The sequence below is a fragment of the Lepidothrix coronata genome, unplaced genomic scaffold, assembly GCF_001604755.1.
Source record: "Lepidothrix coronata isolate B3197 unplaced genomic scaffold, Lepidothrix_coronata-1.0 Scaffold28, whole genome shotgun sequence".
In the NCBI taxonomy this organism is placed as follows: Eukaryota; Metazoa; Chordata; class Aves; order Passeriformes; family Pipridae; genus Lepidothrix; species Lepidothrix coronata.
This window is the reverse complement of record NW_016690208.1, coordinates 1,329,514-1,356,908: the sequence shown is the minus strand read 5'-3', so window position 1 is coordinate 1,356,908 and position 27,395 is coordinate 1,329,514. Positions and strand designations below refer to the sequence as shown.

General features: G+C 46.9%; 4 protein-coding genes and 1 long non-coding RNA gene across 5 annotated transcripts in view; 3 read left to right on the top strand and 2 right to left on the bottom strand.

Annotated features, from left to right (window-relative positions):
* The window catches only part of GOLGA2 (golgin A2), a 20,391-nt gene extending 6,415 nt beyond the window's left edge, over positions 1-13,976 (bottom strand). The window contains 19 exon segments of the mRNA XM_017810079.1: positions 14-360; positions 857-944; positions 1,043-1,150; positions 1,332-1,421; positions 2,446-2,560; positions 2,809-2,867; positions 3,422-3,528; positions 4,164-4,257; positions 4,501-4,563; positions 5,079-5,117; positions 6,794-6,874; positions 7,345-7,362; positions 7,364-7,405; positions 7,877-7,940; positions 8,064-8,107; positions 8,681-8,815; positions 12,117-12,197; positions 12,551-12,673; positions 13,894-13,976. Coding sequence (XP_017665568.1) covers positions 14-360; positions 857-944; positions 1,043-1,150; positions 1,332-1,421; positions 2,446-2,560; positions 2,809-2,867; positions 3,422-3,528; positions 4,164-4,257; positions 4,501-4,563; positions 5,079-5,117; positions 6,794-6,874; positions 7,345-7,362; positions 7,364-7,405; positions 7,877-7,940; positions 8,064-8,107; positions 8,681-8,815; positions 12,117-12,197; positions 12,551-12,673; positions 13,894-13,941 — 1,746 coding nt within the window. The 5' untranslated portion in view covers positions 13,942-13,976.
* A 21-nt stretch (positions 13,977-13,997) lies between these two features.
* On the top strand, positions 13,998-17,858 carry LOC108494979. Its single transcript, XR_001874000.1, has 2 exons — positions 13,998-14,723; positions 15,583-17,858. It is a non-coding gene; the product is annotated as an uncharacterized LOC108494979 (long non-coding RNA).
* Positions 17,859-17,944: 86 nt separating this feature from the next.
* On the top strand, positions 17,945-21,070 carry SWI5 (SWI5 homologous recombination repair protein). The gene is made up of 6 exons (XM_017809917.1): positions 17,945-17,964; positions 18,061-18,171; positions 18,275-18,323; positions 18,751-18,872; positions 19,858-19,952; positions 20,398-21,070. The coding sequence occupies exons 1-6, from the start codon at positions 17,945-17,947 to the stop codon at positions 20,460-20,462; spliced, it is 462 nt and encodes a 153-aa protein (XP_017665406.1). The 3' UTR covers positions 20,463-21,070.
* Positions 21,071-22,917: 1,847 nt separating this feature from the next.
* On the bottom strand, positions 22,918-27,289 carry TRUB2 (TruB pseudouridine synthase family member 2). Its single transcript, XM_017810341.1, has 8 exons — positions 27,175-27,289; positions 26,934-27,080; positions 26,748-26,822; positions 26,215-26,276; positions 25,819-25,900; positions 25,195-25,267; positions 24,624-24,760; positions 22,918-23,867 (listed from the first exon to the last, which is right to left on the bottom strand). The coding sequence occupies exons 1-8, from the start codon at positions 27,266-27,268 to the stop codon at positions 23,578-23,580; spliced, it is 960 nt and encodes a 319-aa protein (XP_017665830.1). The 5' UTR covers positions 27,269-27,289; the 3' UTR covers positions 22,918-23,577.
* A 44-nt stretch (positions 27,290-27,333) lies between these two features.
* Positions 27,334-27,395, top strand: part of COQ4 (coenzyme Q4) — a 5,592-nt gene continuing 5,530 nt past the window's right edge. The window contains exon 1 of the mRNA XM_017809916.1: positions 27,334-27,366. Coding sequence (XP_017665405.1) covers positions 27,334-27,366 — 33 coding nt within the window. The remainder of the gene's footprint in view (positions 27,367-27,395) is intronic.

Sequence of the window (27,395 nt, the reverse complement as noted above, 5' to 3'; positions counted from 1 at the left end):
AAAAGAGACATACCAGTTTGACAAACCCATTCTGCAGCTCAGCCAGCTGCTCCTTCAGATCCCGGTTCTGGCTCAGTGCCCTGCTGATGGTGGCCTTGTCACTCTGCATGTCCTCCAGGATCTGCTGCCTGTCCGCAGACTCCTCGTTGTAGCGCTGCACAGCCTTCTCCAGCTCCAGCAGCCGCTCCTCCTGCTCCTGGTTCAGGTGGCTCAGCTGCTCATTGTCCCGGACCTGGGCCTGGTACTGCCCCTGCAGCTCCTCCTTCTCCTGCTGCAGCCTCTGGATCTCCTCCTGCAGGCTGAGCTCTGCTGCCGTGGGCCCCGGCGGGGAGGAAGGCTCCACATCCATGGGCTTCACTGCTGAGGAGATGGAATGACAAGCAGCTCAGTCACAGGGTAAATCCTGGGTAATACACATCCCTGTTGGGTACATAAGGCACACCCCAACCTGTAGGGCTCTCTGACCCAGAAGGGATCACCAGCTGCAGTGTCCAGTCCTCGGTGCACAGCACTGAGAGAGGAACAAAGGAGCAAACCTACCCCGAAACCAAGCACAGCATCCTCCTGTCTGCTGAATCCCCCACAGCCCTAGCAAGAGCATCCTGCCTTCCCAAACTCCTGGGCCAGAGAGGCCAACAGCACAGTCAGGCAGGTACTACAGACAGAATCAGGATGCTGGGCCATTCACTGCAGGAATTCCTTTGCTGTTTGCCAGGAGAAAAGGGTTCTAAGGGTCAGCTGGCCTCCAGCTGTCTTCACAGCTTTACACCCACATGTGTGTGGAAGCACCTGCACAGCAGGACAGAGCTATCCAGCTGGCACTCTGCAGTGGGAAGCCCCACTTTGGAAGCCCTACCTGATGTGCTCATCAACTCTGTAATGTTGGCTTCCAGCTCCCGAATTTGGGCCATATGTTTCTCCTTCTCCTCTGCCATCGTGTGGACCTGCAAGGCCACACGAGTCAAAATTAGAACAACGTTCAGGGTGCATTTCCTGCAGCCTGTGTTTGTCCAGAGCAGTGTGACCCTGCCCCTGGGGTTACCTGCTCAGAGAGCTGCTGCACCCGCTGCTGCCAAATGCTCCCCTCCTCCTTCAGTTTCTCTACATACTGATCCCTTTCTGCCTGGAGCTGCTGAAGTGACTCTGAGAGCTGTTCAAGGCAAAATCAAACACAAAGAAAATCACATTGGCTGAATAAATTTGGCAGTGACTGCTTAAGGGATAAAGCTTGAAGAAAGCAGGGTCAGTGCAAAGCTCGGGCTGCATTTTTCTGCCACACAAATTTCTTTACAGACATCAAGATCTAGGTTGTATTTCATACAACCTCTTACCTGAGCAACCTGGGCTTCCAGGCTCGCCTTCTCCTCCAGAGCCATCTGCAGCTGCTGGTTTGCATCCAGACTCCCTGTCTGGTTTGAGAACTGTCAATAATAATCAGAAATTTGAAGCAAAATGCTAATACTCAGTTCCTGCATAGCCTTCCCCCTGACAGTAACCTGCCACACAATCCACATTGTAACCTCCTACAGTTCTCTAAAGTGCTCCAACTCACAGTGAAGTTCAATGTGAAGAAAAAAAAAGGGGATTAAAATTTTTAAAGCTTAAGATATTAATCCTGTAAAACAGGCTGAACTGGGCAGCTACTCCCTACCAATTTTACACTTACTGATTTTTTTTTTTAATTAAGAAAATAGGACTTAATCAAACTTTGGCTCAGAAACTCTGCATTTCCAGACTCTGCATTACACAGCCAGATCAGATGGTATAAAAGTCTGTGACCTTAAAAATTGTCAAACATGTCAGGAATTTAAAGCCAATGTCTGGAACATGTCAGTGGACAAAGCAGCAAGGCTGATTCAGTTGAGGCACAGTACTTTTCCCAAAAGAGCAGCAGTTGGCTTTCTTTCAAGGGTAACTTAAGCCACTGTCTAGGAGTAAAAAAAAAAGAGCATTTTCTTCCCTCCCAGGCCCAGGGTAACACCAGGCTTGCTCTCTGACCTGCTAACAGCTTGCTCCATGCAGTCCCTTTCTAACTGGCTGCTTCTCCTAACTTTCCCCAGCTGACTTCCAAGCTGCCACTGTCCAATCCAGCTTCTTCTGCTTGGGTGGGTACAAACACCACCCCTACTCAGCTGGTTACTCAGTGAGACTGCACAGCTGAGTAACCAAAGTGCTGAGCAGATACAAGCTGAAAAGTCACCATATTTCCTCACTTGGTACGTTCAGTCACCCCCTTACACTGTACAACACTCTTTTAGCAGATCAATGTCACAATGTTTTTAATCTACTGCTCCAACTCTTTAGATTACAAACTTTCTGTTCCTCCAAGGCCTCACTGAAAGGATGTCTTGATGAGTTTTTGTGCCTTCCTTTAAAGCCAAGAGTTAAGTCTTGGCCCCTCTCTCAGAAGGAAGTCTGACAATGATCAGTGTGATCTGCCCTCACCTGTTGAATCATCAGTTCATCCACATCCAGCTTCATAGCTGAGTTCTTGGACACCAGGGAATGAACTTTCTCTGACAGCTCTGAATTCTGCTGCTTTATTTCCTCACTACTTTTGCTGAAACAAACAAAAGATTAAAGTGGCACCACTGCATGTCCTCTGGGTCTGCTGATGTCCAGGTCATAAATCTACAGTCCAGTACTTCTTGGCAGCTAGAATCACAGAAGTGTCACATCTAGTGGCTATTTTTTTTGTAATTGAATATCCAACCTCCCAAGTTTGGAGACCTGTGGTCTGTGCCCCTTGTTATGTTTTGGGGCTCTCTGAGAAGAGTCCTACTGCAGTAATGAGCAGAAGGGACTTACCTTCGTTTGTACAGTTCCATTTTCAGGTTGTCTCGCTCCTTCACTAGCTCTTTATTATGCTGGAGAAAAAAGAAACTATTGATGCATCTACAGACTTTAGCCAAACAAAAGAAGTTAAAAAAATACTTCATTTCACCTTTAACAGATCAGCTAAACCAGAAAAGGTCATAACTTTAGCAAAAATCTCGGGACAGGTTTGCTTAGAACCACCTGAATTTGCCAGGAATAAGTGTGCTCAGTCTCTTCAAATGTGATGCTACTAATGGAACCAGGTTATTTCTGCAAACTTCTGGATTAGTATCAATCCTAAAGTGTGCATTTGATGGAGAATTCTGGGACAAGGTCTCTCTGTTGTGTGAATCTGCCAGACTAATGAAGTGAGGTGTCATATCTGAAGACAGCAACTGGACCATATGATTAGTGGTCACAGAAACCTGAGTGAAGTTTGCCTTGATCATGCAGAATACAGGGCTTTACAAGGTTAATTAATAATTAACAGGGTTAATTTCTGCCTCTTCTCTAAGCAGGGACCACAGGCTTTGCAGTAGTGTAGTAATAAGCAAACAGCCAAAGGCAGAGCTGCTGGTTAAGCACAAAGAGAGGTGACTCTTACCTTCTCTGACTGTTTTTGCTGCATGGAGATGGAGGACAAGGTGCGTTCCAGCTCCGACACCCGCTGGCGAGATGAATGTAAACGGGCAGCGAGGCTTTCAGCTTCCCCTGCACAAGTCAGAGCACAGGCAGTCACAGCTACACCACAAAAAGCTTTTTGGAACTGGCTGAACAGCACTTTCTACTTTGTCAACAAGCTCTTCAGGCAGCACAGAGCTTTGTGTATCAGCAGAACTGGTTCCTGGCTCTACAGGTGATTCACTAGCAGCTCTGGAAGCAAAGCTCTCTGTAACTACCTGCCTCACTTTTAGAGGGAGATGATGAAACTTCCTTTGCAGAACAACAGACAGTATTTGTTTGGGGGATTTTTTCCTATTAGAATAAATTGCTCAAATGTAGTTCAGAATAAAAGGCTTGGGTAAAACCTACATTAACATGACAGCTGTGTGGGAGGGAGGGCGGAGAACAGGAACAAAGTTTTAAAAGAATCAGAAAAGAACAGTCTGGGGTAGTCACCAGGCCCAACAGAGCTGACAAGGCTTTAGTGATACACAAAAGAACCTCAACTGCCATGGGACCAACATGCTCCCATTTGGATGATGACAGCAGCAGTGCCAGTGCCAAATCCTGCTCACTGAGGAGTCAGGGAGTGCTGTGAGCTGGCTGCCAGCAACTGTCATGCCTGTGACTTGAAACCCACAGTGTAACCACCAGCTTGGGCTGCAGTGCTCACAGTCACTCACCTGACTTCTGTCGTGCAGCCTGCTGAGTGTGTCCAAGGGCCGTCTGCAGCTCAGACTTCTCAGACACGAGAATTCCAATAGTCTGGATATGAACCTTTGGGAAAGGAAAACCGGCTCAGCGCAAAACTTCTTTGCTTGTCACTGCAATCCCACTGTTGCCACAAAAGGGTAATTCAGTAAAGGGCTCCTGCAGTTAAGTACAGCCTGGCTGACCAACACTCTCGGTTTTCCTGAAGGAATGGACTCATGGCTTCCTTCCATGTTAAAGACTGAGTGGTCACTAATCAGAAAACAGCAGAAGCCAGGTGACATTACTGTAATGGAGGCTCTGCCTTACCTGTAGCTGTTCCCTCAGGGCTGCTTGCTCTTTAGAAAATTTCTGTTCAAACTCCTTCTTTTCCTGTAGAAACAAATTATGCTTATTCAGCACAAATAGGCAACTAGTTAACCCCTGTTGTTTTATGTCACACTAGAAAAGTAGGGGTTCACTGGTAGTATCTCTAGCATGTAAATGATACCAGTATTTTTTAAGACACAGTTCATCTTCCATTATTTGAGCTACTTAAATCATTTTTCCATCCCAGAACAGCAGTGACAGCACAGCACAATCACTGCAGTACAAACGTGGCAGTGTTGGAATGGAAGCTCCTGGCAAGAACCTAAACTGTAACCTCCTGCTCCCACTGCACTCCTCCAACTTGAGTATTTAAATATTAGCTTTGGTCAAAATCAGAACACTGCCTGCCGAGCCAAATCATGAACTCAAAATACTCAACCTGATGCTACAAATTAAACTGAATCTAACATGAGACAAGATCACACACTCCTGTGCCACAGTCCATGACTCCTTATACTCCTTAGAGACACAGATACCTATTTCTGTATCTATGTATCCAAAAATAGGACACACTTTACCTTCTCCAGCTGATTCATTGCTTCTTGGTTCTGCTGTTTCTACGGAAGAAAATTGATGCACCAATATTAAGAGAAAATATTCTCATACTGATGAAACATTTTCACTTTGACAAATTAGGATAATACGCTCAATTAATGCAAAAAGAATTTCCATTTCTGTAGAAGACCAGGAAGTTGATCTCAGCTATTAAAAGTAAGAGATTCGGGGCTCCCTTCATTAATACACTTGATATCTTTTTCATTGCTCAGTACATTATGACAGTTCCTCTCAGTACCTCTGTTGAAATCCCTGTATGTTCCTATCTGAGCATCCAGCAACTTCAGTTAAACTTGCAATATCCCACATCTGTGCAGTTAATCACAGTCATCCTGGTGTATTAGGACAATCACCAAAACCACTTTAAATAAAAAATAAATGGTCTTCTCCTTTAAATAATTCCCTAGACCTTTATCCCAGTTAACAACTGGCCTCTAAGTCATGCAGAGCTGCACGTACGTTGGCAGGCTCCCACCAAGGTGGTATGAGAGAGAGCTGGAGCCAGATGCAAGGAAAGGGATAATTCTGTCCCAGCCAATTTCAATCTTATGGGTGATGTGTGACTGCACATGGTGCATCTGTAGGTATGGAGTGAAGGAGACAAAAGTGGCAGCTACCAAACCCTGGCAGTTTTCTCACAGATGCCTCATAAGTAACTAAATAATTAGTATTTTTTCCCCCTCCCCAAATAATGAGTATTGGCCAAGCTGTTTCTTTCTACCACTACTTCCTTCAGTGCATTTTGAAACATGACTACAGATGGAGGGGGGATGAGGTTTTGATTAAGCAATGCCAGCACTCAACATAACCAGGAAAAGCAAAGGCAAGAGCACAAATGCAGCAAAGGCCCTACAGAGCTCCAGGCAAATAGAAAAGCTGGCAAACAAGGAGAAACCTGGGTGGGCAATGCACTATACCTCTGTAGCCCAGCTAAAACGCAAAAAGAAACAGAATGGAACAAAAATAACCCAAAACCAAAAAGAAAACAAAAAGAGGGGTCATGGGGTACACTGGGAAATAATGAACTTTGGGAAAAGCCTAGTTTTGGGGAGGAACAAAATGGGGAAAAGTATTTCACACAAGAAAGGCTCTTTTCAGCCTGAAACAGGTCCACTTAGCTGCATTTCTTGCAGTGTTAAAGCTGAAGGTTGTAAAGCAGCAGCAGGAATCCATGCAGGCCACAGGACAAAGCAGTTCATTCATTGTGCCAAGAGAAGCTGAGGATATGATCAGAAAACAGCCCCAGGCTCTCTTGGACCTATTGCTCCCACTCTGCTGATAAATTTAGAACAGCATCACCACCTGCAGAAACAGGTTTTCACACTGCTGCCAGCACCAGAACTATGTATTTCAAGGATTCAGACCAGGACCAGAAATAGCTGTTTTATCAGGATGCTTATCATCCAGGGACAGCATGAGGAGATCAACAGAGCCCACTTAAATGGAAACAGCAAAATTCTGTCTCTGCTTCCTCACGTGAGCCAACACACTCACGAGTGGCCTTAGGCTTTGATCCTCCTCCCAGGTTTTCCATACAGCCCATTTTGTTCCTTACAAAGTGCTGTGTGAGCAGCCTTCCTTGTGGCACTGTGAGGGAACCCGTAGCCTTGCAGACACCCAGAGAGCGTGGAGGAGCAGCAAAGACAATGTCAAACTGGTTGGTTGGATTGTTTCTTACCAATTCCTCTATCTCTGTAACGAGCTGTTTGTTAGTTAGATTGCTGGAATCCAGGGCTACTGCCAGCTCCTGGTAACGTGTCTGACGGGCACATGCATACAGGAGAAAAAGGAAGGAGCAGAAGAGGAGGAGGGGGGGAAAAAAGCAATAATTAAAAAGGACAGAAAAATAAATCATTATCACAGTTTGATATAATCAGATTCTCCAAACAAAACAAAATCTGTGGTTTCAACAAAAGCAGCTGGGATGTCAACCTATTTTATCCGTTTCTGCTGAGGCTTCATTTTGACATAAAAGTGAATCAGAAATAAGAACTGCAGTTGCATGAAAGCCAGATTATCCCCAGTCCTCAAACTGGGAACACCTCGAATACCTGCCTCTGACTGTTGTGACCACAACTACCCAAGCACCAGGTGACACTAGACAGTGATGGATGTGACCTGTGCATTCTGTTAGGCCTCACTAACACTGCTGGAAGCACAGAGTCCCAACAAGGGATCAACAGCAGCAAATAATAAGAAAAAAAACATGACAGACTGAGAACAACTTACTTCCATTTCCTTAATATTTNGTGGAAGAAACAGCACTTTCTCCATTCACATACGATGTAGACTAGGAGTAAATCAGTGAAGTAAGTCAGTTTTTGTCCCCAAGGCAACAAATCACTATTAAGTAAGAACCTACTATAACAATAACACTCCTTATAGCACCTGTCACTTCAACCAACCACACACAGGCAGAGGAAACACTTTTCTGGCTCAGGATAGACCCTGGCTGCCCCTATTGACAAGCTGATTTGAATTATGCAGATTGAATTCAGATTCTTTTCCACTAAATCAAGAGTACATCTTCCCATGAATATATGCAATTCATTCATCCCACTCTGCTTTTCTTCCTACTGCTGAAATCCTACATTCCTAAAACGGGATTTTTTGCTTTTCAATGCTTAAACATCATATGGTTTAGTAGGATGGCTGCAGACATCTCTGAGATTGGAGAGTTTTTCCTTGAGCTGGCTGCTTAAAGCTCCACATCAAACACCAGGAGAATTAATGCAACAAATGGATGAAAAGGAGGTCATACCTGGGAAACCAGGCCATTGAGTTGTTCAGACAACTGGCGGAGACTTTCTGTTGATGAGAAAGACCTGGGAACAAAGACCTCACAATGAAAACCTCTCCCAGGGAACTGTCCAAATCAGCACAGCACTGGGCAGGAATAAAACCTTAATTTGCTGGGGTCCTGCTGCAAAGCCAACACAGGCACTCACCTGTTCTCATCCAGAGCATTTTTATGATCCCCAGCTTCGTGAATCTGTGGATTGAAACACAAAAACTTACAAGCCTGTAAAAGAAGATGGGAGTCACATTTATGAATGTGTCATGAACACTTGATTACACCTGGGCTCAGGTTCCACAGCTCCTGTAATTACTGTTTCCCAAAGGAAGATGAACTGAAAATCACCAACCCATTCCTGGCTTACACATCACTTCTGGGTAGTGTGAGTCTGGGTTTCTTGGAATAGAGAAACTCAGGTGTCACAGGCTTTATGTTTGCTGTTACTACTCATCAGTATAATCAACACTTTGCTGGAAAAACCTTCAACTGAATCACAGATTGCTCTGACTGGAGACCTTCTGTACTTTTTGATAATGAATAGGAGAGAAAGGGAAGGAAAACAGCTTTGGAAGCTGCAGGGACACATCCTCTCTCTGCTCTCACAGACACATTGTGACTGGATGGAGAGTGGAAAACAGAGTACTTTCAACAGCAGAAAACCTGAACTACTCATGTCATATTTATGAAGATCATCTTTCTCCACACAAAGGTGGCATCAGTAACCAACATTCAACGGTTCAATGGCAATATTGATGATAATTCACAAACCTGTGTCAGCTGCATGCTCTCAGGAGCAGGCAGAACAGAACCACAACTAGGGAGGCTGTTGCTGTTAGAGAGCACAGGGACATCGGGAGCAAGCGGCTCAGCACTACGAGTGGCAACATCACTGTCAAAGTATGCCTGTCACAAAACACAGCACAGGATTACAGCCTTCATGCAAAGTGGACAAAAACACACACACACAAACACATCACCTTGTGACCCGTCTGTGAAAACCAGACAGATGTGAACAATCAATTGTTTAGGAACATGTGGAAGGGAACCTGTGTTCTCCCCAGAGCAAGCAGGTGACTGTAACCGTGGACAAACAGTGTTCCAGAGCTGTGCCCTCTCATGTCCCATAGTCCAATTCCCTTCTTTAACACAGGGCAATAATGTCACCCAGCTGTAAGTTCACACATGAGATTCACTGCAAAAGATTCCCCAGAAAGCAAGTGAGGGCAAAGCCAGATGTCACTGTGCTTTGAAAAACACCACCTTAGAGCTGTGCCTGGGGAAAACACAGGTCACTGTATGCAAATGAAGATGGAAATGAACAGGTTAGTGACTACCTGAGAACTGGGCTAGTCAAACTCAAGTGCTCCATCTAAAACTCAGTGAAATCTGTGGCATGCCATGAACCCCCAGTTTAGAAACAGGACATTTATGAACAGGCCAAAGAGAGGTGGCTGGGAGCAGGTGCCCGTGGCCCTGCTGCAACTATGGATCCCATGACTAGAAGAATCCAAACAGAAAAGAGGAGGGCCAAAACACTATTTCTGGACAGCAATGCAAGTTCCCATCCAGCCCTTGTGGGAGGATGAGTGGCATCTGATGCCCCCTCTACCAAGCCACAGTAAACTGGACCATTTAATCTCTTGCACAGCATCCCAGAGCCATAACAGCCCAGCAGTGCTCTCATGTTTTATGGCAGTTTGTTTGATTTCATCATCCATCTCCAGTAAGTCATCACTTAAAAACAGCACAAAACAGATGAGATAATCTTTCAACATTCAACCACACCAATACACTGCAGCTCTCTGCCAATTCCACCTGGAAAAGTTCCCTCTTATTTCAGTCACTTCCTTTGTGGCATTCACGGGAAACAAGAAATCTCCCTCTCTTGGCATTCCCTGTTTACCTGCTCAGCACTTCACTCATGAATCCAGCAGGGAGGTTAATACAGCAACAGTGAAGACAGATTTAATGAAAACAGTAAGCTGGAAGACTGCAGAGGGAAACAGAATTTTCTGCATTTCTTTTTATCAGGACAGATACTTGTGCCCTCAAGGAGCAATATATGTTAGGTGCTTATAGGAAGGTGAGGAACTCCCTCACTTCTTCCAGCTAAAGGTTACTTCACCTTCATCAGTCAGACACTCACCAATATAAACATCAGAGGGACAGGAGGAATTCCTTCCCAGCACATCTCAAAAATTTTTCCTTAATTTCTTCTGATCAGGACATTCTTTTAGCTCAATGCTTCAAGATGCAAAAACCAGTAATGTGCCTTAACCAAAAGAACTCCTTCCTTCTGCCTTCACAATGAGAGTTTTGAAATAAACTTTAAAAAAAAAACAAACCTGAACTATTTGAAGAACTGAATTTGTTGGAAACTGAAAGCATTAGGAGCAAAACATTTATATGGAAATTATTCATTGTGAGCTTCCAATAATATAGAATAAAAAGTAATTCTGCTCAGCTTAGCATATAGTAGGGTCTGTTTGCTTTCACACAAAGGCCCCTATTTTGCTGTTTTTTCTGTGTTTCAGAGCCAAGAAGGCTGAAGTGGGTGAGAAGGGAGGGCTCTGCCTCACATCAGACACCAATGGCAGCAGCAGCTCAGCTGCCAACGATCAGCTTTTCTGCCCTATTAGCATCCAGCTTCTGAACAGCATTTTCCTGACTCAGGGCTTTTACAAGACAGCAACTGGAAAGAGAAACCTTTCTTTCCATATATATTGCAATTAAAGATTAGTTTTCAAATTATTCCTAAAACCACAGGCACAACAAACCACAAATTCCAGAACAGCCAATCAGATCTCTAAAGAAAAGAGAAAAAAAAAAGGGAAAACAAGAATGAACAGAGTAATGAATTCTCCATTTGCAGAACAGAACTAAAGCTGCAGACACAGGTAGGCCTTCACTGCAAGGCCAAACATCACCTCAGCAACAGCCCTGGACCACCCATCTTCATCACAGCCTCCAATGTGAAACAAGTCTCTTTCTCTGAGATTTAAATTACACTGAGCTTATTAGTGTTAACTGAAAATAGTCCCAGGACAAGAGTGACACTTCAGTCACAACACAGGTTTTCTGAGGCTGGACAGGCACACCCAGCACCCTAAAGCTGGCAGTGTGTCCTCACAACACTCAAGTTCTACTGATACAGAACCTACATGGTCCAGCTGGAGGAACTCTGTGTTGGACAGAACAGCTGCTGTATGGTGGGCAGAACACCAAAAAAAAGAAGAAAAAGGACACAAAGGCAATTCAGAGTGAACTCCATTCCATCTTGCAGGTTTCACTGCATCTATCAGGTACCCCATGTGATTACTATAGTTATATTTATTGCTGGAGACCCATGGATATGCAGTAAATATAATAACGAGTTACTTCATGACAACTACATTGAAACAACGCTGCCAAAATGATGCAAGTGAAAATTAAAAGCAGGGCTTTGGTACAACAAAATTGGAAGAACACTGTGGCCTACAAAATTTGACTTCCCTGAGTTGCTATCATAATTTCAGCCTCATTTAAATAAACTGACTGTCTGAAAACTAGTATTTTAAAAAGTATTTTTAAAAAGCTGTTTGTTCATGTTTGCTTCTGAACATGTTTCTATCCCTTCTTGGCACACTTCCTGCCCTTTCCTCTTCAGGATCTTGGGAATGTGAATACAGTAAAGCCTGTACATGCTTGGCTTTGAAGTATCTGACTTCCTGCCCAAGCATATTTAAACCCACAGCACTTGCCAGACTGTACATCACCTGTGCCAGTTCCATTGCCTGTCATAACATGGGTGGCTGGAATAACCTGACAGGGCAGCTCCCTGCCTGGAGATGAGCAGAAACGTGCCCTTCAGAAACCAGGCTCCAGGAGACAAAGCAATGACACTCAGAGCAGGAGAAATACAGGCTAAGAAAGCACTACCTCTTCCTGTTTTCCTCAAAGCTCAGCTGTCTCAAGGACACACTGAGCAGACTTTTTGACAAGGTTCACTTTTCCACGTGTTAAGTTTGACACAAACCAGGAGGAAACAAGCACAATGGAAACACAAAGAGCTCCATGTTAATAAAAACAGCAACAGAACTGAAGCGACTGACAATGGATGTGTGAGGACAAGGCTCCACCCCGAAGGTGGAGGTCAGTGTGGACAGAACCCGAAGCATGCGGGAGGGACAGCGAGTCACTGCAAGGGACACGAGCACTGCCTCACCTTCCTCTTGTCCAATGAGGGTATGGCTACCCCATTGGAGCGGTTAAGGTCTGACACCAGCACCTTCAGAATGTTCTGAATCTACAGGAGGCGAAAGAAAAGGGGAAAGAGAAACGGCTCAGAGAAGGACAGAGAGAAAACGTCAGTCAAAGGCAGCCAAAGAACCAGCCTCGTCCAGAGCAAACCCCTCAAAACAGCAGCTCTGGGCACGCACAGGGCACGGTCACCACCACTTTGGACAGACCCCGGATCCAGCTGCACCTTCCACCACTGGAAAGTTGGCAGCTGCCAACTATTGTAGGACACTTCATACAGCACCTACACCACTCAGCTGTTACACCAGCACAACCACTTCCCAGCACCACTCAGGTTGTCCAGAAAGCCAAAGAGCAGGGAGGTGGGAAATGATTTAACAGAAAGAATGAGGCACTCACGTTCTCTGGAGGCTGCTGGTCATCGGTGGTGGGAGTGGCGGGTCTGCTGCCTTCTTTAGTTTTGCGTTTTTTCTTAGTTCCTGCAGTTGCTCCAGGGCTGTTCTTCTGCTGATATTCCTTCAGCTGTGAACAGAAGAAGAGTCTGAAGTCCAAAAAAATATGCCTTCTATAATGTCAACAAAACCCCAAAACTTAACTCTATTGGCTAATAATACAGATCAAGTGTAAGGACAAGTGAAATGCTCTTCCATGAGTTTGCCCCTCTGGGACAAAAAAATCAAAACAAACCCAGAGAAGGATAAAGTAAGATCTAAAGTGATGGGTTTATGACAAGAGCATTAGAGTTGTAAAACATTTGTTTACAGTTAATGCTATTCTTGGGGAAAAAATTGATACTCCACAGTGCAGCTATAAGGAGATTAAAAGCACTATTTTTGGGGCTTTTTAGTGTTATAACTAAGAGCAATAAGGCAAAATTAATAAAAGGCAATTAATCCTGCATGCAAAGTGAAAAGGCACTGCCTGACAGTAAGATCTGCTGCTGCATGAAATATTTTATGAAGGAAGACTGCAATCCCCACAGGCAGGCAACACATCAGTACAGACACTGCAACAACTAAGGGGAGAAACAATCTACAAATGATTTTTTAATCACAGCTACTTGGCTCAGGACGTGCCGGTCTGATAAGCTGTAACTCGAGTCCCGGCAGCGTTTCTGTGCAATTCCTGCGCACCTGAGCCCCGAACGGGCCGGTCCCGGGGTTATCGATGTAAATACCAAGCCGCCGGCCGGGCAGGGCACGGCGGGGCAGCGGGGGACGGGGCAGGACGGAGGAGGATCCCACCACTGGGAGCATTTCAAAATGGAAGCCTGAACTGCTCCAGGACACTTTGCCAGAACACACACACGTTCCTGCGACTTTGACACGGCCGGGACGGCCGGGGCCGGGCCGCCCCGAGGGAAAAAAATATGGGAAAAAAACATGAAAAAATAATTTAAAAAGGAGGCGGCGTGGGGGGGAGGAGACGGGACACGGGACTCCCGCACAGCAGCCCGCAAAGCACCGCGGCCGCCCGGCCCCGGCCTCGCCCCGACCGCCCGCCGGGAAGGCCGGGCCGCAGCCTCGACACCCGCGGGCTCCCGCGGCCCCTTCGCGGCCCGGCCCGGAGCGAGGGGGCGGCGGCCCGGCCCGCGCCCCTTAGGGGAGGCCGCGCTCGGCCCAGCCCGGCCCAGCCCTGCCGGGGCTCCGACCCGCGCGGCGCCCGCGCAACGCGGCCGCCCCAGCCCCGCTGTGTGGTGCGGTGACATGTCGTGTCCTGTCCCGTCCCCCCCGGTCCCTCACCTTCTTCTTGGCCGCAGCCAACCGGCTCTGCCTGCTGCCGTCCGCCATGTCCGCCCCGCGCCCGGGCCACGTCAGCCCGGCGGGAGCGGCGGGGGCGGTGGCGGCTCCGCCCCCGGGCCGGCCCCGCTCCGCCCCGGGACACCCGCGGTGACACCCGGGACAGCCCGCGGTGACACCCTCACAACACGGGACACCCCGCGGTGACGCCCCTTCTCCGGGACACCCTCGCTGGTGTGACACCCTCCGCCCTGGAGACACCCTGGGCTGCCGTGTGACACCCGGCGCTGTCCCGCTGCTGCAGTGCCCCGGTAACACCGAGCAAACGCCGGGAGGAGCCGGGCCGGTTCAGCCCCTGCGATGCGCAGGCACCAAGTTCAACCAACGGTAATGAGAGGAAGACCTGCCGCCTTCATCCCAAGACCACCTAAAAAGCAGAACCCACCCCCTAGCAACAGGACGGAGTCTGCGTAGAAAGAACTAATGACGTCTAAAACAAGGAGGAGCCTACTGAAAAGGAGGAAATGACAAAATATATTTGAGGCGGACTCTAAACTCGCGGACCGTTGGTGGAGCGGAGAGTCCCCGGCCGCCCAGCGCTGCTTTGCTCATTTGTCGTAAATAAATTTTATCTAAAATTTGGAAGATTTTTGGTCTCTTTGACTATAACGATTTGGATCCAGACCCTCTGTGCTGCGGGACTCCATCTCCAGACGGTCCTGGAGAGGGCCTTTTGCGGTACAGACTCTGGATATCCGACCAAGATCTAAGACGAATGAGCAAAGGAATACACTGCAGTTCCCCGTAAGATCCGAACGACGACTCAGGAGTGAGTAAGTATTTATAAGCGGTTCCGTTCGGTCGGGGATTAAGGATTCCTGGAGTGCAAACGATTGAGACGTCCTTTGGGAGTGTGGACCTTCTAGTAGTGCGGTTCTTACAGCCCGCGAGGGCGTAAGCCACGAAAGAAGGGAAACGAGTGTGAGTTTCCTTTTGAGAAAGTACAAACAGATTTTACTGAGCTACCTAAAGTAGGAAGATATCGATACCTACTAGTGTTGGTAGGTCATCTCACCTACTTTGTAGAAGCTTTCCCTGTAGCACGATATACGGCCAAGACCGTGATCAAAATTTTATTAGAAGAAATCATTCCAAGGCATGGTAGCGTGGCAGTGGTAGATTCGGATAGAGGACCGCATTTTACTTCTAAAATAATTAAAGAAACAGTAGAGCTTTTTGGAACCAAGTGGGAATATCATACTCCTTGGCATCCACGAAGTTCTGGTAAAGTTGAACGGATGAATGGAGAAATAAAGAAACATTTAACTAAATTAATGATTGAAACTAAAATGAATTGAGTAAAGTGTTTGCCATTGGCCTTATTATACATCCGAACCCAACCATGCACTGACATGGGAATTCCACCATTTGAAATGATGTATGGAATGCCATATGATTTCGGAACCCCAATGGAAAATCCAAAAGTAGAAGATGCCCTTTTAAGAGAATATATAATTGAATTAATGAAGAGGAGACAGGAATTGAGAAAGAAAGGACTAGTAACTCAGCGACCTCCCTTAGACATATCTATACATAAAATTCAGCCTGGAGATCAAGTATTAATCAAAACCTGGAAAGAATCCTCATTGACCCCTCGTTGGGAAAGACCTTTTGTTGTTCTTCTTACCACAGATACAGCAATCTGTACTGCCAAGAGAGGCTGGACTCATGCAACTTGGGTCAAAGGACCAGTAGAACCACCTCCCACAGAATGGGCTGTAACATCTGAACTGAGAGGTCTCCGAATGAAGATAAAGAGGACAAGGCCAGCAAATCAATCATCCCAGAAGGGAAGTAAGAAATAGTTTATATCAATGGTTCCAAATACCTCCTGGAAACACTTTACGAGAGGTACATTTTGCACCTTGGAGTAGAGAAAGGATACCTGATCAAACAGGAGGGGCTGGACTATACAAGTTAAAGGGAACACCTCACATCTTCCCTTTGTGTTGTGAAATAGAAACAGAAGTATCTGAGACCCCCAGAATAGAAAACATCTGGGGGATACCTTGCATAAAACACCCTACTTCTGGACATTTAGGTTGGGTTGTTTGCAAATGTTTACAGTGTAGTAAAGAGTGGTCCTGTGTTTCAGTTAAAAGACAACCTTATTGTCTGCAATGCCAAGATAACCCGATACCTACTAGGGGACAACGGGCTGAAATCTGTAAATTGTTTTGCCAATTCCACCGGGACAAACTGGAAACTAAATTACAATTAGCAAAAATGAGTAAAGTTCCAGTGATCATAAGTTTAATATATATAACACACGCAATTGGAAGCGAAACACACCAGCCTTTTGAATGGACCCTTGCCAGACAGGGCGACCAAAAAATAATTGGGCGAAATCTTACAGCAGGACCTCCTAGCTTCTCTGTTACACTGTGCCAAATGGTACCTCTACAACGTTGCTTAAACCAGAAGCCTTATTATTTTTGTCCTGCATCTAATCCAGGAAAGGGGTATTGTAACTCTCGTGATCAATATTATTGTGCATATTGGAAGTGTGTCACTATTGCTTCTGCCTGGGTCCCTGCTGTCCGAGATAAATACCTAACAACGACATGGGGACCACCAGGCTGCAAGCATCCACAAGTAGATTCGTCTGGGGGATCCATAGGATATAGTAATTGTACTCATATAATCCTCCAGGTAATGCAACCAGAAGACCCAGGATGGCTAATAGGAAAGACTTGGGGAGTCAGATACTGGGAACCTGGAACAGATAGAGGGGGTTTAATTTTGATTAGAAAAGGAAAACCTCAACAAGAACCCTAGCAGGTGGGACCAAATAAGGTATTGAAAGATAGAATAATCAAAAATAATGTAACCGGTAACATTACGGTCACAACCGAGAACATTACAACCTCAGAACTTGTTGAGACTAATCCTTTGTGGAAGGTAGTGCAAACTGCATACCAAACTCTTAATCAAACAAATGCTACTCTAAGTTGTTAGTTGTGCTATGATGTAAGACCACCCTTATATGAAGGAATAGGACTAAATGTTACTTTTAACCTAAGTAAAGAGGACAATCCCAGACAATGTAAATGGAATGAAAAGAAAATTGGGCTCACCATGCAGCACATTAGCGGACATGGGACATGCATAGGAAAAGTACCTCTAGCCAGAGACAACTTATGTGGCTCGAAAAAGCCGAGACTTAATAAAACAAACAACAAGAGGGCTATACCTGGCAAAAGGGGATGGTGGATATGTTCAAAGACTGTTTTAACCCCCTGCTTGTCTTTACAAATATTTAATGAAGGCAAGAAATTTTGTATACAGATAACGGTAATACCCCGAATCCTTTACCATTCAAAAGAATCGGTCCTTGAACATTGGGATGGTAATAAACACAGACTACAAAAACGAGAACCACTTACTGCCATAACTATTGCCATGCTCCTTGGTCTGGGAACAGCAGGGGCAGCAACTGGAATTACATCCCTTGTCCAACAAAATAAAGGCAAAGACAGGTAATTTGCTGATCAAATAAAATTTGTAATGTTGTAGTCCACGATTCACTTAGATTGCAAAATGTCAAACCGCAATATTATGTTACCATGGCAAGCTATATCCTATGCTAGCTATAAACCTTAAATGTACTTATAAGGAGGAAATGCATAGAGTTACATAAGAAGGACAAAATGCACAGGCGCAAGTACCAAGTTCAACCAACGGTAATGAGAGGAAGATCTGCTGCCTTCATCCCAAGACCACCTAAAAAGAAGAACCTACCCCCTAGCAACAGGACGGAGTCTGCGTAGAAAGAACTAATGACGTCTAAAACAAGGAGGAGCCTACTGAAAAAGGAGGAAATGACAAAATATATATGAGGCGGACTCTAAACTCGCGGACCGTTGGTGGAGCGGAGAGTCCCCGGCCGCCCAGCGCTGCTTTGCTCATTTGCCGTAAATAAATTTTATCTAAAATTTGGAAGATTTTTGGTCTCTTTGACTATAACAAGGACAATTGTGTCCTGCCACATCTAATGTCACCTGCAGCCGGGCTGTGATAGGGGACTACAACTCCCGGCGTGCTCCTCGGCAGCAGGACTACAGTTCCCGGCGTGCCCCGCGGCGCCCCCCCGCGCCCCTGAGGCGGGAGGCGCGAACCCGGAGCCCTCAGCCCGGAGCCCTCAGCGCTGGCCGAGCGGGTCCCGCCGAGCACCGCCCGCAGCCCGCCCCGCCACCCGCCTCCGCGGGCCCTGCCCAGGAGGTGCGAACCGCTTCCCCGCTGCCCCCTCGCCTCCCCTACCGGGCCGCGTCCCCGCCGAGGCGGCGGTGCCCGGCCCCTGACGCGGCTCCTTCTGCTTTGCCAGGGCCTCGGGCGGCGGCCGGCGGAGCGGCACGGCCGGGTTCAGGGCGCCGGTGAGTCCGCGCCGGGCGGGGGCGGTGGGTCCTCTGTCCTCTCCCCACGGCGGCCGCTCGCACGGCCCCGCGCAGCGGGGAGTGTTTTAACTTGGAGGGAGAAATCGCTCCTTTCCTGAGTTAGTGCCGGCCCCGCAGCTTAGCTCCCCTCCTGGGAGCTTGTAAAAACCAAAGTTTGATTTTTTATTTTCACTTCACGCTGTAAATCTCCGGAGTGCTGTAGGATGTGATATGGAGCAGCCTAATGCTACATAGACCGATCCCTGTCTTAATTAAGCTCCCCACTCCCTGCTCAGGGGATATTTTTTTTCCTTTTTTTCTCCTATTTTATCCAGCGGCACACACACTATTTTCCCATTCGTGCCCACAGCACTGTAGTGTCTTATCCAGGGCTGAGTTGCTCTTAAATGTCTTCTGTGCTCTACAGGTCCCATCTTCAAGCTCCTTCCAACCTAATGGAGCCAGCGAAGCAGCCCTGAGGTGTGAAATTGAAGAGCTGAAAAGAAAAGACCTTGCTCTAGACCAGGAAATTGCACAATTATTGTCCGAGTATGTCCTTGGCAAGCTCAACGTTCACTGTGTTGCCTGAATTATCTTTGTTTTTAAAACAGGGATTGGAGCTGAGAGCTGACCTTGTATGATGACATTGTTGTTATGGTGCAATGTTGGTTCCAGTGTTGTTGTGAGTGATGGAACCTGAGGGAATTCTTTCCAATTTATTTAGTAAAGCAAAGCATGTTTTACTAGGACCTTGCATAAGAGGATTTTAGCTTTATCCTGTATGTTCCTGAGGTAATTACATGTTAACTGGGAACAGATAATTTCAGCCATTTGTTGTTTGTTGTGAAGGACTGATATTTTCCAAGATAAGTATAGTGCATAGGATGGAAATGGTAAAACAACAAAGGCCGTTGCAAAACCCTTTTTGATTTATCCTTAAGGGTAAACAGACCTTTTAGTGACAGGACAAGAGGAAATGGCCTCAAGCTGTGCCGGGGAAGGTTCAGGTTGGACATCAGGAAGAATTTCTCCACTGAAGGGATTGTCAGGCATTGGAAGGGGCTGCCCAGGGAGGTGGTGGAGTCACCATCCCTGGAGGTGTTCAAGAGATGACTGAACGTGGCACTCAGTGCTCTGGTCTAGTTAATATGGTGGTGTTTGGTCAAAGGTTAGACTTGATCTCGAAGGTATTTTCCAACCTTAATGATTCAATGATTCTGTGATTCTTAATTTTTTTTTCCCTAGCTAGAGATTAGAGATACATATAAATGGAACTCAACGCAGCCTTCTCCTGTTTCTACTTGATTCTGAGAACTTGAGTGAATTGTCTTGATGTGGCAAAAAAAAACCCTCAAAATAAGGGTTTTTTCAAAATAATCTGCTCGTTTGGAGCTTTGATGTTTATGACTTGCAGCAACTGCACTTGCTGCCTTCAGTTTCTGCTTTTGAGGTGCCAGGCTTTGGTGTCTCCCACAGCAGCAGGAACCCCCAGTCCCTCTGTGCCATTTGTGACCTTTCTGGTGTTATCTTACAGAGGCTACAGCCTGGGGGAACTGGAGAAGCACATCTCTCTGCTCCATGAGTACAATGAAATCAAAGATGCTGGGCAGATGCTGCTGGGCAAGCTGGGTAAGGAAGGGGAAAGCTGTTGGAGAACTCCTTAGCTGGTGTTTTCATACAGACACAGAGAGAAGCTGCTGCACCACGGAGGCAGAGCTTGTGTTACAGACTCTAGGCTTGTATTACTCAATCATTGTGCAAGCACAAATGCTTCTGTTGTTGTTTTCTTGGCGTGTTTTCAGGACTGAACGTGGGAAATAATTGTTATTTACCAGTATTTTAGTCTCTGCTATGGATTACCAAAATTTGAAAAGTCTTACCAATTTTTGTCAGCTTTCTTCTTCATATGCTTAAAAAAACCAAAGTGTTGAGACAAGCAGGCAGCACAGCTGCAAAACCTTGGGTTGGTTTCTTGGCTGTGGGAGGTTGTGTGGGGTAGTTAGGGCAGGAAAACACAACTTTTCTTACTGATCTGATCTATTTTTAATAAAAGCAATGGTATTTTTCTTCCTAGCTGTTATCCGAGGGGTCACTACAAAACAGCTCTACCCTGAATATGACTTGGAGCTCAGTGACTAGTCCTGAACCTGGAGGCTGCCACATCCTGCAGAAGTGACTGTCACTGGGCACACGTGTTGGTGTCATTCTGGTTTGAACAGGCAGAAGGTGCCCTCTGAAGGATTTTTAATTTAAATGTAGCATTGCCACAGGTGCGGTTTAACAGGCTTGTTCCTAAGAATCTTTGGAACATGACAGTTGTTGTTTTCTGCTGTTGGGAAAAGGATGTAGGACTTGGGTTAATTTCATCTACTACCTGATCAACGAGATTTTTATTTTTTTAATTGGTAAGGTTGTAACTCAGGTTGATGTCGAGACCCTTCCTATGAAGCTTTTGTTTCCCTGCTACATCCTGGGGCTGTTTGGTTACTGAATGGATAGAGGAAGTGAGGACATACAAATGTCCAATGTAACAGCTGCTTTGAAAGGAAAACCCTCAGAAGCACGGAGGGAGGGCTGAAGTTGTGGTGGTTTGGGGGTTTTGTTGTATGGTCAAATCTGGAGAACTCTGGGTGTTCTGCATTTTTGTACTTACCTGCTCTGGTATCTGGAGGTTTTGTATCATTTCTGTAGTAAAATGGCAAAATGTGAAGTTGTGTTAATTCTCCAATCTGAATAAAGCAGCCTTCGCATTTCTCAGTAATTCACTTTAAGAGCCTTTAAAACATCACATGAACCTGGGAACAAATTCTAAAACCATTCTCAGACAACTCTAACATCTGTTATTGAGATGTTTTCTGTCCATGACGACTGGGTGGCAGCACTGCCCAGGAATGGGCAGGTGCAGAACCACCTTTCTCTGCCCTAAGTGCAGAGTCACTGAGAGTGGGTGCTGTCCTGGACAGTGATGGTGTTGGGAGCACGAGTGTTTCAATGTCAGTGTTAGGGTGACTGCACAGACTAAATTTGGCTGCCTTGGGCAGTTCTAAGTGATGAAGTGCTCTGGTGACTGCAGATCCCTTGTCCTTTTTTCACTCAGGCTTGATGTCCTTCTGCCCATTTCTACTTTCTAGGACCTTCTTGCCCAGTGAGTTTCCTCTCTGGTCTCCAGTCAGACACATGCTGCAGTCTGCTCGTTATTTCCAAATCTGAATCAAATTAATCTTTGTTGTGATTGGAGACTAGGAACCAGTCACAAGGCTGCTGCTGAGAACAGAATTGTTTTTGTGCTCTTGGCTCTGGACCTGGCACAGAAACATCACTAATTAGTATCTTGTTTTGCCTCAAAAGCTGTGGGGAGAGGTCTTGAGCAGGGGCAGAGCCAGCCTGTGTATTCCACGATTCATCCAAGCAGGTCTCTGCTGATGTGCAGCTGTGCAGTGTATTTACTGTGGCCAGATCAGAATGGACTCTCGGGGGAATGGTTACAGGTATATCCCACACTCCTCTGCCAAGGGAGGAAAATTCCCATGTTTTGGAGTAGTTTTAAGGGGAGGAAAAAAGTCACAAGAAGGCAAGAACTGGGAAATTCAAACTTTGTTATTAACGCTGCTGTTTTGGCTGGTATTTTGTGTGTGGAAGAACTGGTTCAGCCTGGAGTGTTCCAACCAAAATGTTCCTCTGGCGATGGCATGTGCAACTGGAATTTGGTTTTGCAATGGGAAGTATGTATGGGAATTCTTCAGTTTGTGTTAGGTGTGAGCTGTGGGGATGAAGTATAGTCCACTGGAAAGTTACTGAAGGTTATTTAAGGAGTGAGAAGTCCGTGTTTTCTTCCCATCTGTGTAGCAGCACTGGGACTAAAACTTGCAGCTGTAGCTGTGCAAGTGTCCTGGACAGGGGTTACACTTCAGGTAGCACAGGGCACAGTGCCTGGGGAAGGTGCCCTGATCCCACTCCCTTGTCCATGGAGGATAAACACCCACACTACAACATGAAGTAAGAGCAGAATGTCCTTGGGGAGTCCCTGCTGCTGGCACGGTGGCTCTGCCACGCGGTGGCAGCTGCGTTCCACGGCTCTTCCGGCTGCTCTGTGCAGGGAAACCCACCACTGAGAGATTCCAGGGAGTAAATGATTCCTGGAATACTTCAGGACAAGAATGCACAGTTGCCATTGAGGTACTTCATCGTGGCCCCTCCAACTGCCCTTCCCAGAGCTACTCTTGTACCTTCATGGCTGTCACCTGGAGGATGAAATACGCTGGCTTTTGCCCAAGTCCAGGAGAGGAACAGAACAGATCTGCTTTCTATAAATAAACCTCCCAACTCACTAACTAAGTGTAGAGCTGGAAGAACACTGAGTGCAATAATGGTAAGTGTAATTCACATTTTTAACTTAAATTTAGAAAGTGTGTTTCTGCTAAGTTAGGCCCAGCTATAACGAGCTGACAGAGACCAAGTGGTGTCACAGAGCTCACAGAGTTTCACCAAAGGGCAGGACATGCTGTCTGCACAGGGCTGCTGCAGAGCAGGATACCAGAGACCCCTCAACACCCTTGGCTCCTCAGGGAAAAAAAAAAGAATTCAAAAAAAGTAGCACATACTGGGATTTTTTATGAGTCATTGTATTCATGGATGAGTACTGAGCCAAGAACCAGCCTCTTCTTCCCCTTTAGGTCACTTGCAGTTTTATTTCTTGTGTCTCCTGTGCATCAGTCCCCATTACAAGCCATTTATCATCACACACACCTATTCTGGATATAACCATTTCCTTGCATTGCTTTGGGTAAGCTGTTTTCTCCTGCACATCCCTCATTTAGCCTGATCTTGAGTCTTGTGTCTGAAAGCAGGGCTAATGGAAAGAAAACACTCTAAAGCAACAGAGGGAAAATAAAATCCATATAGTAGATAAGTTATGCTGCCAGTTGCAAGGAACAAATCTGTGCAGTCAAGGGAATACAGCTCTCTAAGACGCTATTTCCTGCTGCTAAACAATTTGGGAATGGGCTTTTATATCCCTTAGCAACCTAATGTTCTCAAAGTCAACAGGAATTTTGGCACAGCTACCTCCCGTTAATGAACTGTTTGTGATGCTTTCAAAAAACTGATACAGCCTGTCACTGGGAAAAAAAAGAAAGCCTCTGATTAAAGTCATCTCAAGGAAAGGGTGGAAGTGAACTGCAATTAACCTCTTTCCTTCTGCTGTCCATCAGGGATTGCTGCAGGGATCGCTCATGGATGTCCCCCCTCAGCACTCTCAGCTGTCCGCACCGTGGGCCATCTGCACATCCAGCTGATGAACAGGACTGTTATCCCCATGTCCCAGTGTTTTCTCTATCTCTGTTTCCACTTTAAGCCGACAGTTCCGAATGGCATCCTGGATACTCCGCAGGTCCCACTGGGTCCTGGGCAGGGCATCGTCCAGCGTGAAAACCCCGTCCCGTGTTCTCCGCACTTGTGTGCACACGGCTGAGGATTTCAGCTCCAGGCCGATCTCGTGAACTACCTTCCGGAGGTACTGCTGGGTCTCATGCAAGCAGTGGATTTCTAGGAGGACAGAGAGATTCCTTCAGAAGCAGCAAAGCTTTGACACAAGCTCAGACATTGTAAATCCAGACATCACTTGCAGTTAGGCTGAAAGAACTGGTTTGGCAGAAGGCACTATTTAAGATACAGCATGGGTGGATTATGATTTGCTGGAATACTGCAGGGTGTCTTAGCCTCACCCAGAGTGAATACTTTAGGAAAACAAGGCCATAAATACAAGAGAATAATGTAGAAATTTAGGTATTTCAAAGGTGAAAATAAAAGGCACTTTTTTAATAAGGCAAATAGTTTGTGAGGAGGAGATTGGATGCAGGAAAGCAAACCATGCTTTAAAAAACCCCAACAACCCAGCACTGAAAAGGATTGCACTGAATCATTGGGATAAGAAGAATTTTGTCCTTTAGGTATTCACGATGCAAATTTTTTGGCCTCAGACTTTGATCTGGAACTGGCAGGGAAATTAAATGGGTATACAGCTGGATGGATTTACAAGAGCAGCTTCAGTACTGTGAAGATTCCAGATCTTCCCCTACCAAAGAATCTTTCAGCCACCCTGAAGAGTTCATCAAAAGAGGAGATGCTTTGGTGACTTTGGAAACTACAAATCCTTCAAATTTTCTGCAGGGATTAGCAGTTACAAGCTGATGAGAAATTCTCACCAAGTTATTTGGCATTAAATCACAATTCAGAAACTGAATTTTACCAACTTATTTGCCGTAACACAGAGTTCCCCAGGACATTCTGGGCCAGTCCTACCTAGCTGGAATTCTGGAAGTGCAAACTGGAGGCATCGGATCGCTGTGATTATCGGGGGGCTTTTATCCATGGGACGAATCAACCCTTTGACAGCCAGCTCGTAAGCCTCTTGTGTTTTCATATCAATGTTAGAATACCTGGGAAAACAAAAAAGGGGGCAGAACAGACATTTAGTACTTCTCTCCAATGGGACTCAAAATATCTCCACCCCCAACAAAGCAGAGCTGCAGTTTTTGTTCTTGAAACTGCCTCTCTGTTGAGTTTTTGCATATATTTTAATACTGTCAGTAGTGCAGCACAGTTTGGGAGGGAGGTACCTGGTCATGTGTGCAAGATATTTTTGTCAGCCCTAATGTAGCAAATCGGTCTAAAAACAGCTGGAGATTTCTGGATACAAGGACACTTAACTGCAACCTCTCACCAGAGCACTCCCAGTAACTCCTCTCTGCCCCTGGCAAGCATTCCAACCTTTAAAGACTTCGATTATGGGAAACAAAACCCTCTCCTTTGTTTTAAAGACCGGCAAATGGCAGTGGGATCAGGTCAGCTCATTTCCCCCTTGGACACCCACATCAGCAGGGCCTTGTGATTTGTCCCTTGAATGACAGCGAGAATCCGTTCCAGCTTCTCCCTTGTGATATGATCTGCAAATATTAAGGCAGAAACAAAGTCTCAATTATCCACCCAGGAACTGGAAAGAGAGAGCAGCCTGAAACGTGCCACCGAGGTATTGCTGTCCCTTGGGCAGTCACATCAAAAGGGGCTGATGAGAGGTGGCCTCAGCAGAGCCACTTTCCCTGGCTGCACATGGAGCAGCACAGCACTGGACTGCAAAGGGAAGAGTTACTCTGCTTAATTGATTTCAAGATGACTGATGCTCCAGTTTCTCTTATTGGGTGTTTGAAGAGTTTCATTCAATGAAAGCTTTTAACTGCTATCACCAAGTGTGATTTACAGAGATCTGAGTCTTGACCAACCCAGTAGCAATGACTGTGGCCAGCACTTATACTGGCTTTTATATTTTATATTGTGTTATATTTAGAACAAGTGGACTACAACATCAATAACAAACAGAAACCATGTAAGGAGCAGCTTTTGTTGTGCAATTCACCTGGTTAAATGCCTTGCAGTTAGTGTGCTGATGGTGTTCTGTATTTAAAAAAAAAAAAAAAACCACATCAAATCAGTTTCTTACCAAATGTTGTCTTCTCTATTAGCTTCCCTGTATCCGAGAAATCATCAGTGGCTTTACCAAACAGCCCACCAACAGTGTAAACCTGGAAGAAAGGCAAAGAGCACAGTTTAATCAAAGAAATACTCCCAGCAATTGAGTAGCAGTGTTGTGCCATGCAGCTGTGAGGAGTGCAGGCTACGAGTGTTGCACACAAAGACAGCAGCATCCGGGGCTCTAAAGGCCATGAGTGGATGCTCACGAGAAGGGCAACGTTCTGGACCTTGAAAAGCTCTCAAAAGCGTTGGTGGGCTTGAGACTCAAGAGCAGAACCACCATCACAAAGTCCAGGGCACTGGGGTAGGACCAAGGGTATAATCACCCTCCAATGTTCTGAGGCCGTTCAGAGCCAGCACCTACCTTGGTCAGGTGGCAGTTGTACAGGTCAGTGAGCAGCTTGTTCCCATGGCCAATGCCAAGCACTGAAACACAGAAAATGGGGAACCTGTTATTTAGCCACTCATGAAGTCACTGATTGCATTTATAGAGCACTGCACACTCGCACCACTCTTTCCCCTGGACAGGGCTGTTTCTCCTTAGGAGTCATGTCTGAGCAGTGCAATTAGACCCCCAAATGGTTGCCTGTCATGAAAATTTTAAGGCTGTAACCAGAGTTCTTGGATTTCTCCGGAACTTTACACCTGGGTACTTGGGCAAACACTCAGCAGTGATACAGCAAAGCCAGTTCAGGTGGTAGAGCAGAGATGGGGGGTTATGTGGCAGTTCAGGAGCTTGGAGTCCCCGAGCAAAGCCCTGTGTGCTGGGGGTGAGGGGTCGCTGGTCTGTGAGACCCGAGGGCTGACACTGTGCAGTGGCTGAGATTCCACCACTTCTTCCCCCTGCAGAAACCCATCACCTCGCAGAACATGGTGCCACTCCAGGATGAGACCCACCGAAGACTCCTGAAGCCTTCACGTCCAGCCGGTGACCTGCTCCGATCTTCAGCCGCCTGAACCGCGGGCCTTGGACTGCAACGGAGACAGCGGGAGGTCAGTTCACGGAGCCCGCCCGGGGCTCCCACCATTCCCATGCTCCCACCATCCCGATGCTCCCACCACTCCCACCTCCCCCAGCCTTACCGAGGGGGTGGTCGGCCAGCACTGGCACCCTGGTAGGCACCAGCTCCAGGGCCCCTCCGCCGCTCGGTGCCGGTGCCGGTGCCGGTGCCGGTGTCGGTAGGAAGCGGATCTGCTGCCGCGGGGCGCGTCTCGGCGCCGCGTTCAGCTCTGCAAAGAGATGCGGGGGGGGGCGGTCAGGGGCGGCCGGCGACCCCCGGGGATGCGATGGGACGGGTCCCGCCGCCGGCCCCGACGCGCTCACCGCGCAGCAGCCGCGTCTCCACCGCCTCTCGGACGCGGCACCAGGCCACCCCCGCCGGCTTGTAGACGGCGAAGAGCCCGCCCGCCCCCGCCATGCCGCGCTCCCCGCCCGCTCCGCCCCGTCCGGGCGCTTCCGGGGCAGCGCCGGGGCCGGGCCGGGATGCGGCGGCTGCTGCTGCGGGCGGTGGGAGCGGTGCGGGGGGTCCCGCTGCTGCGGGCGGG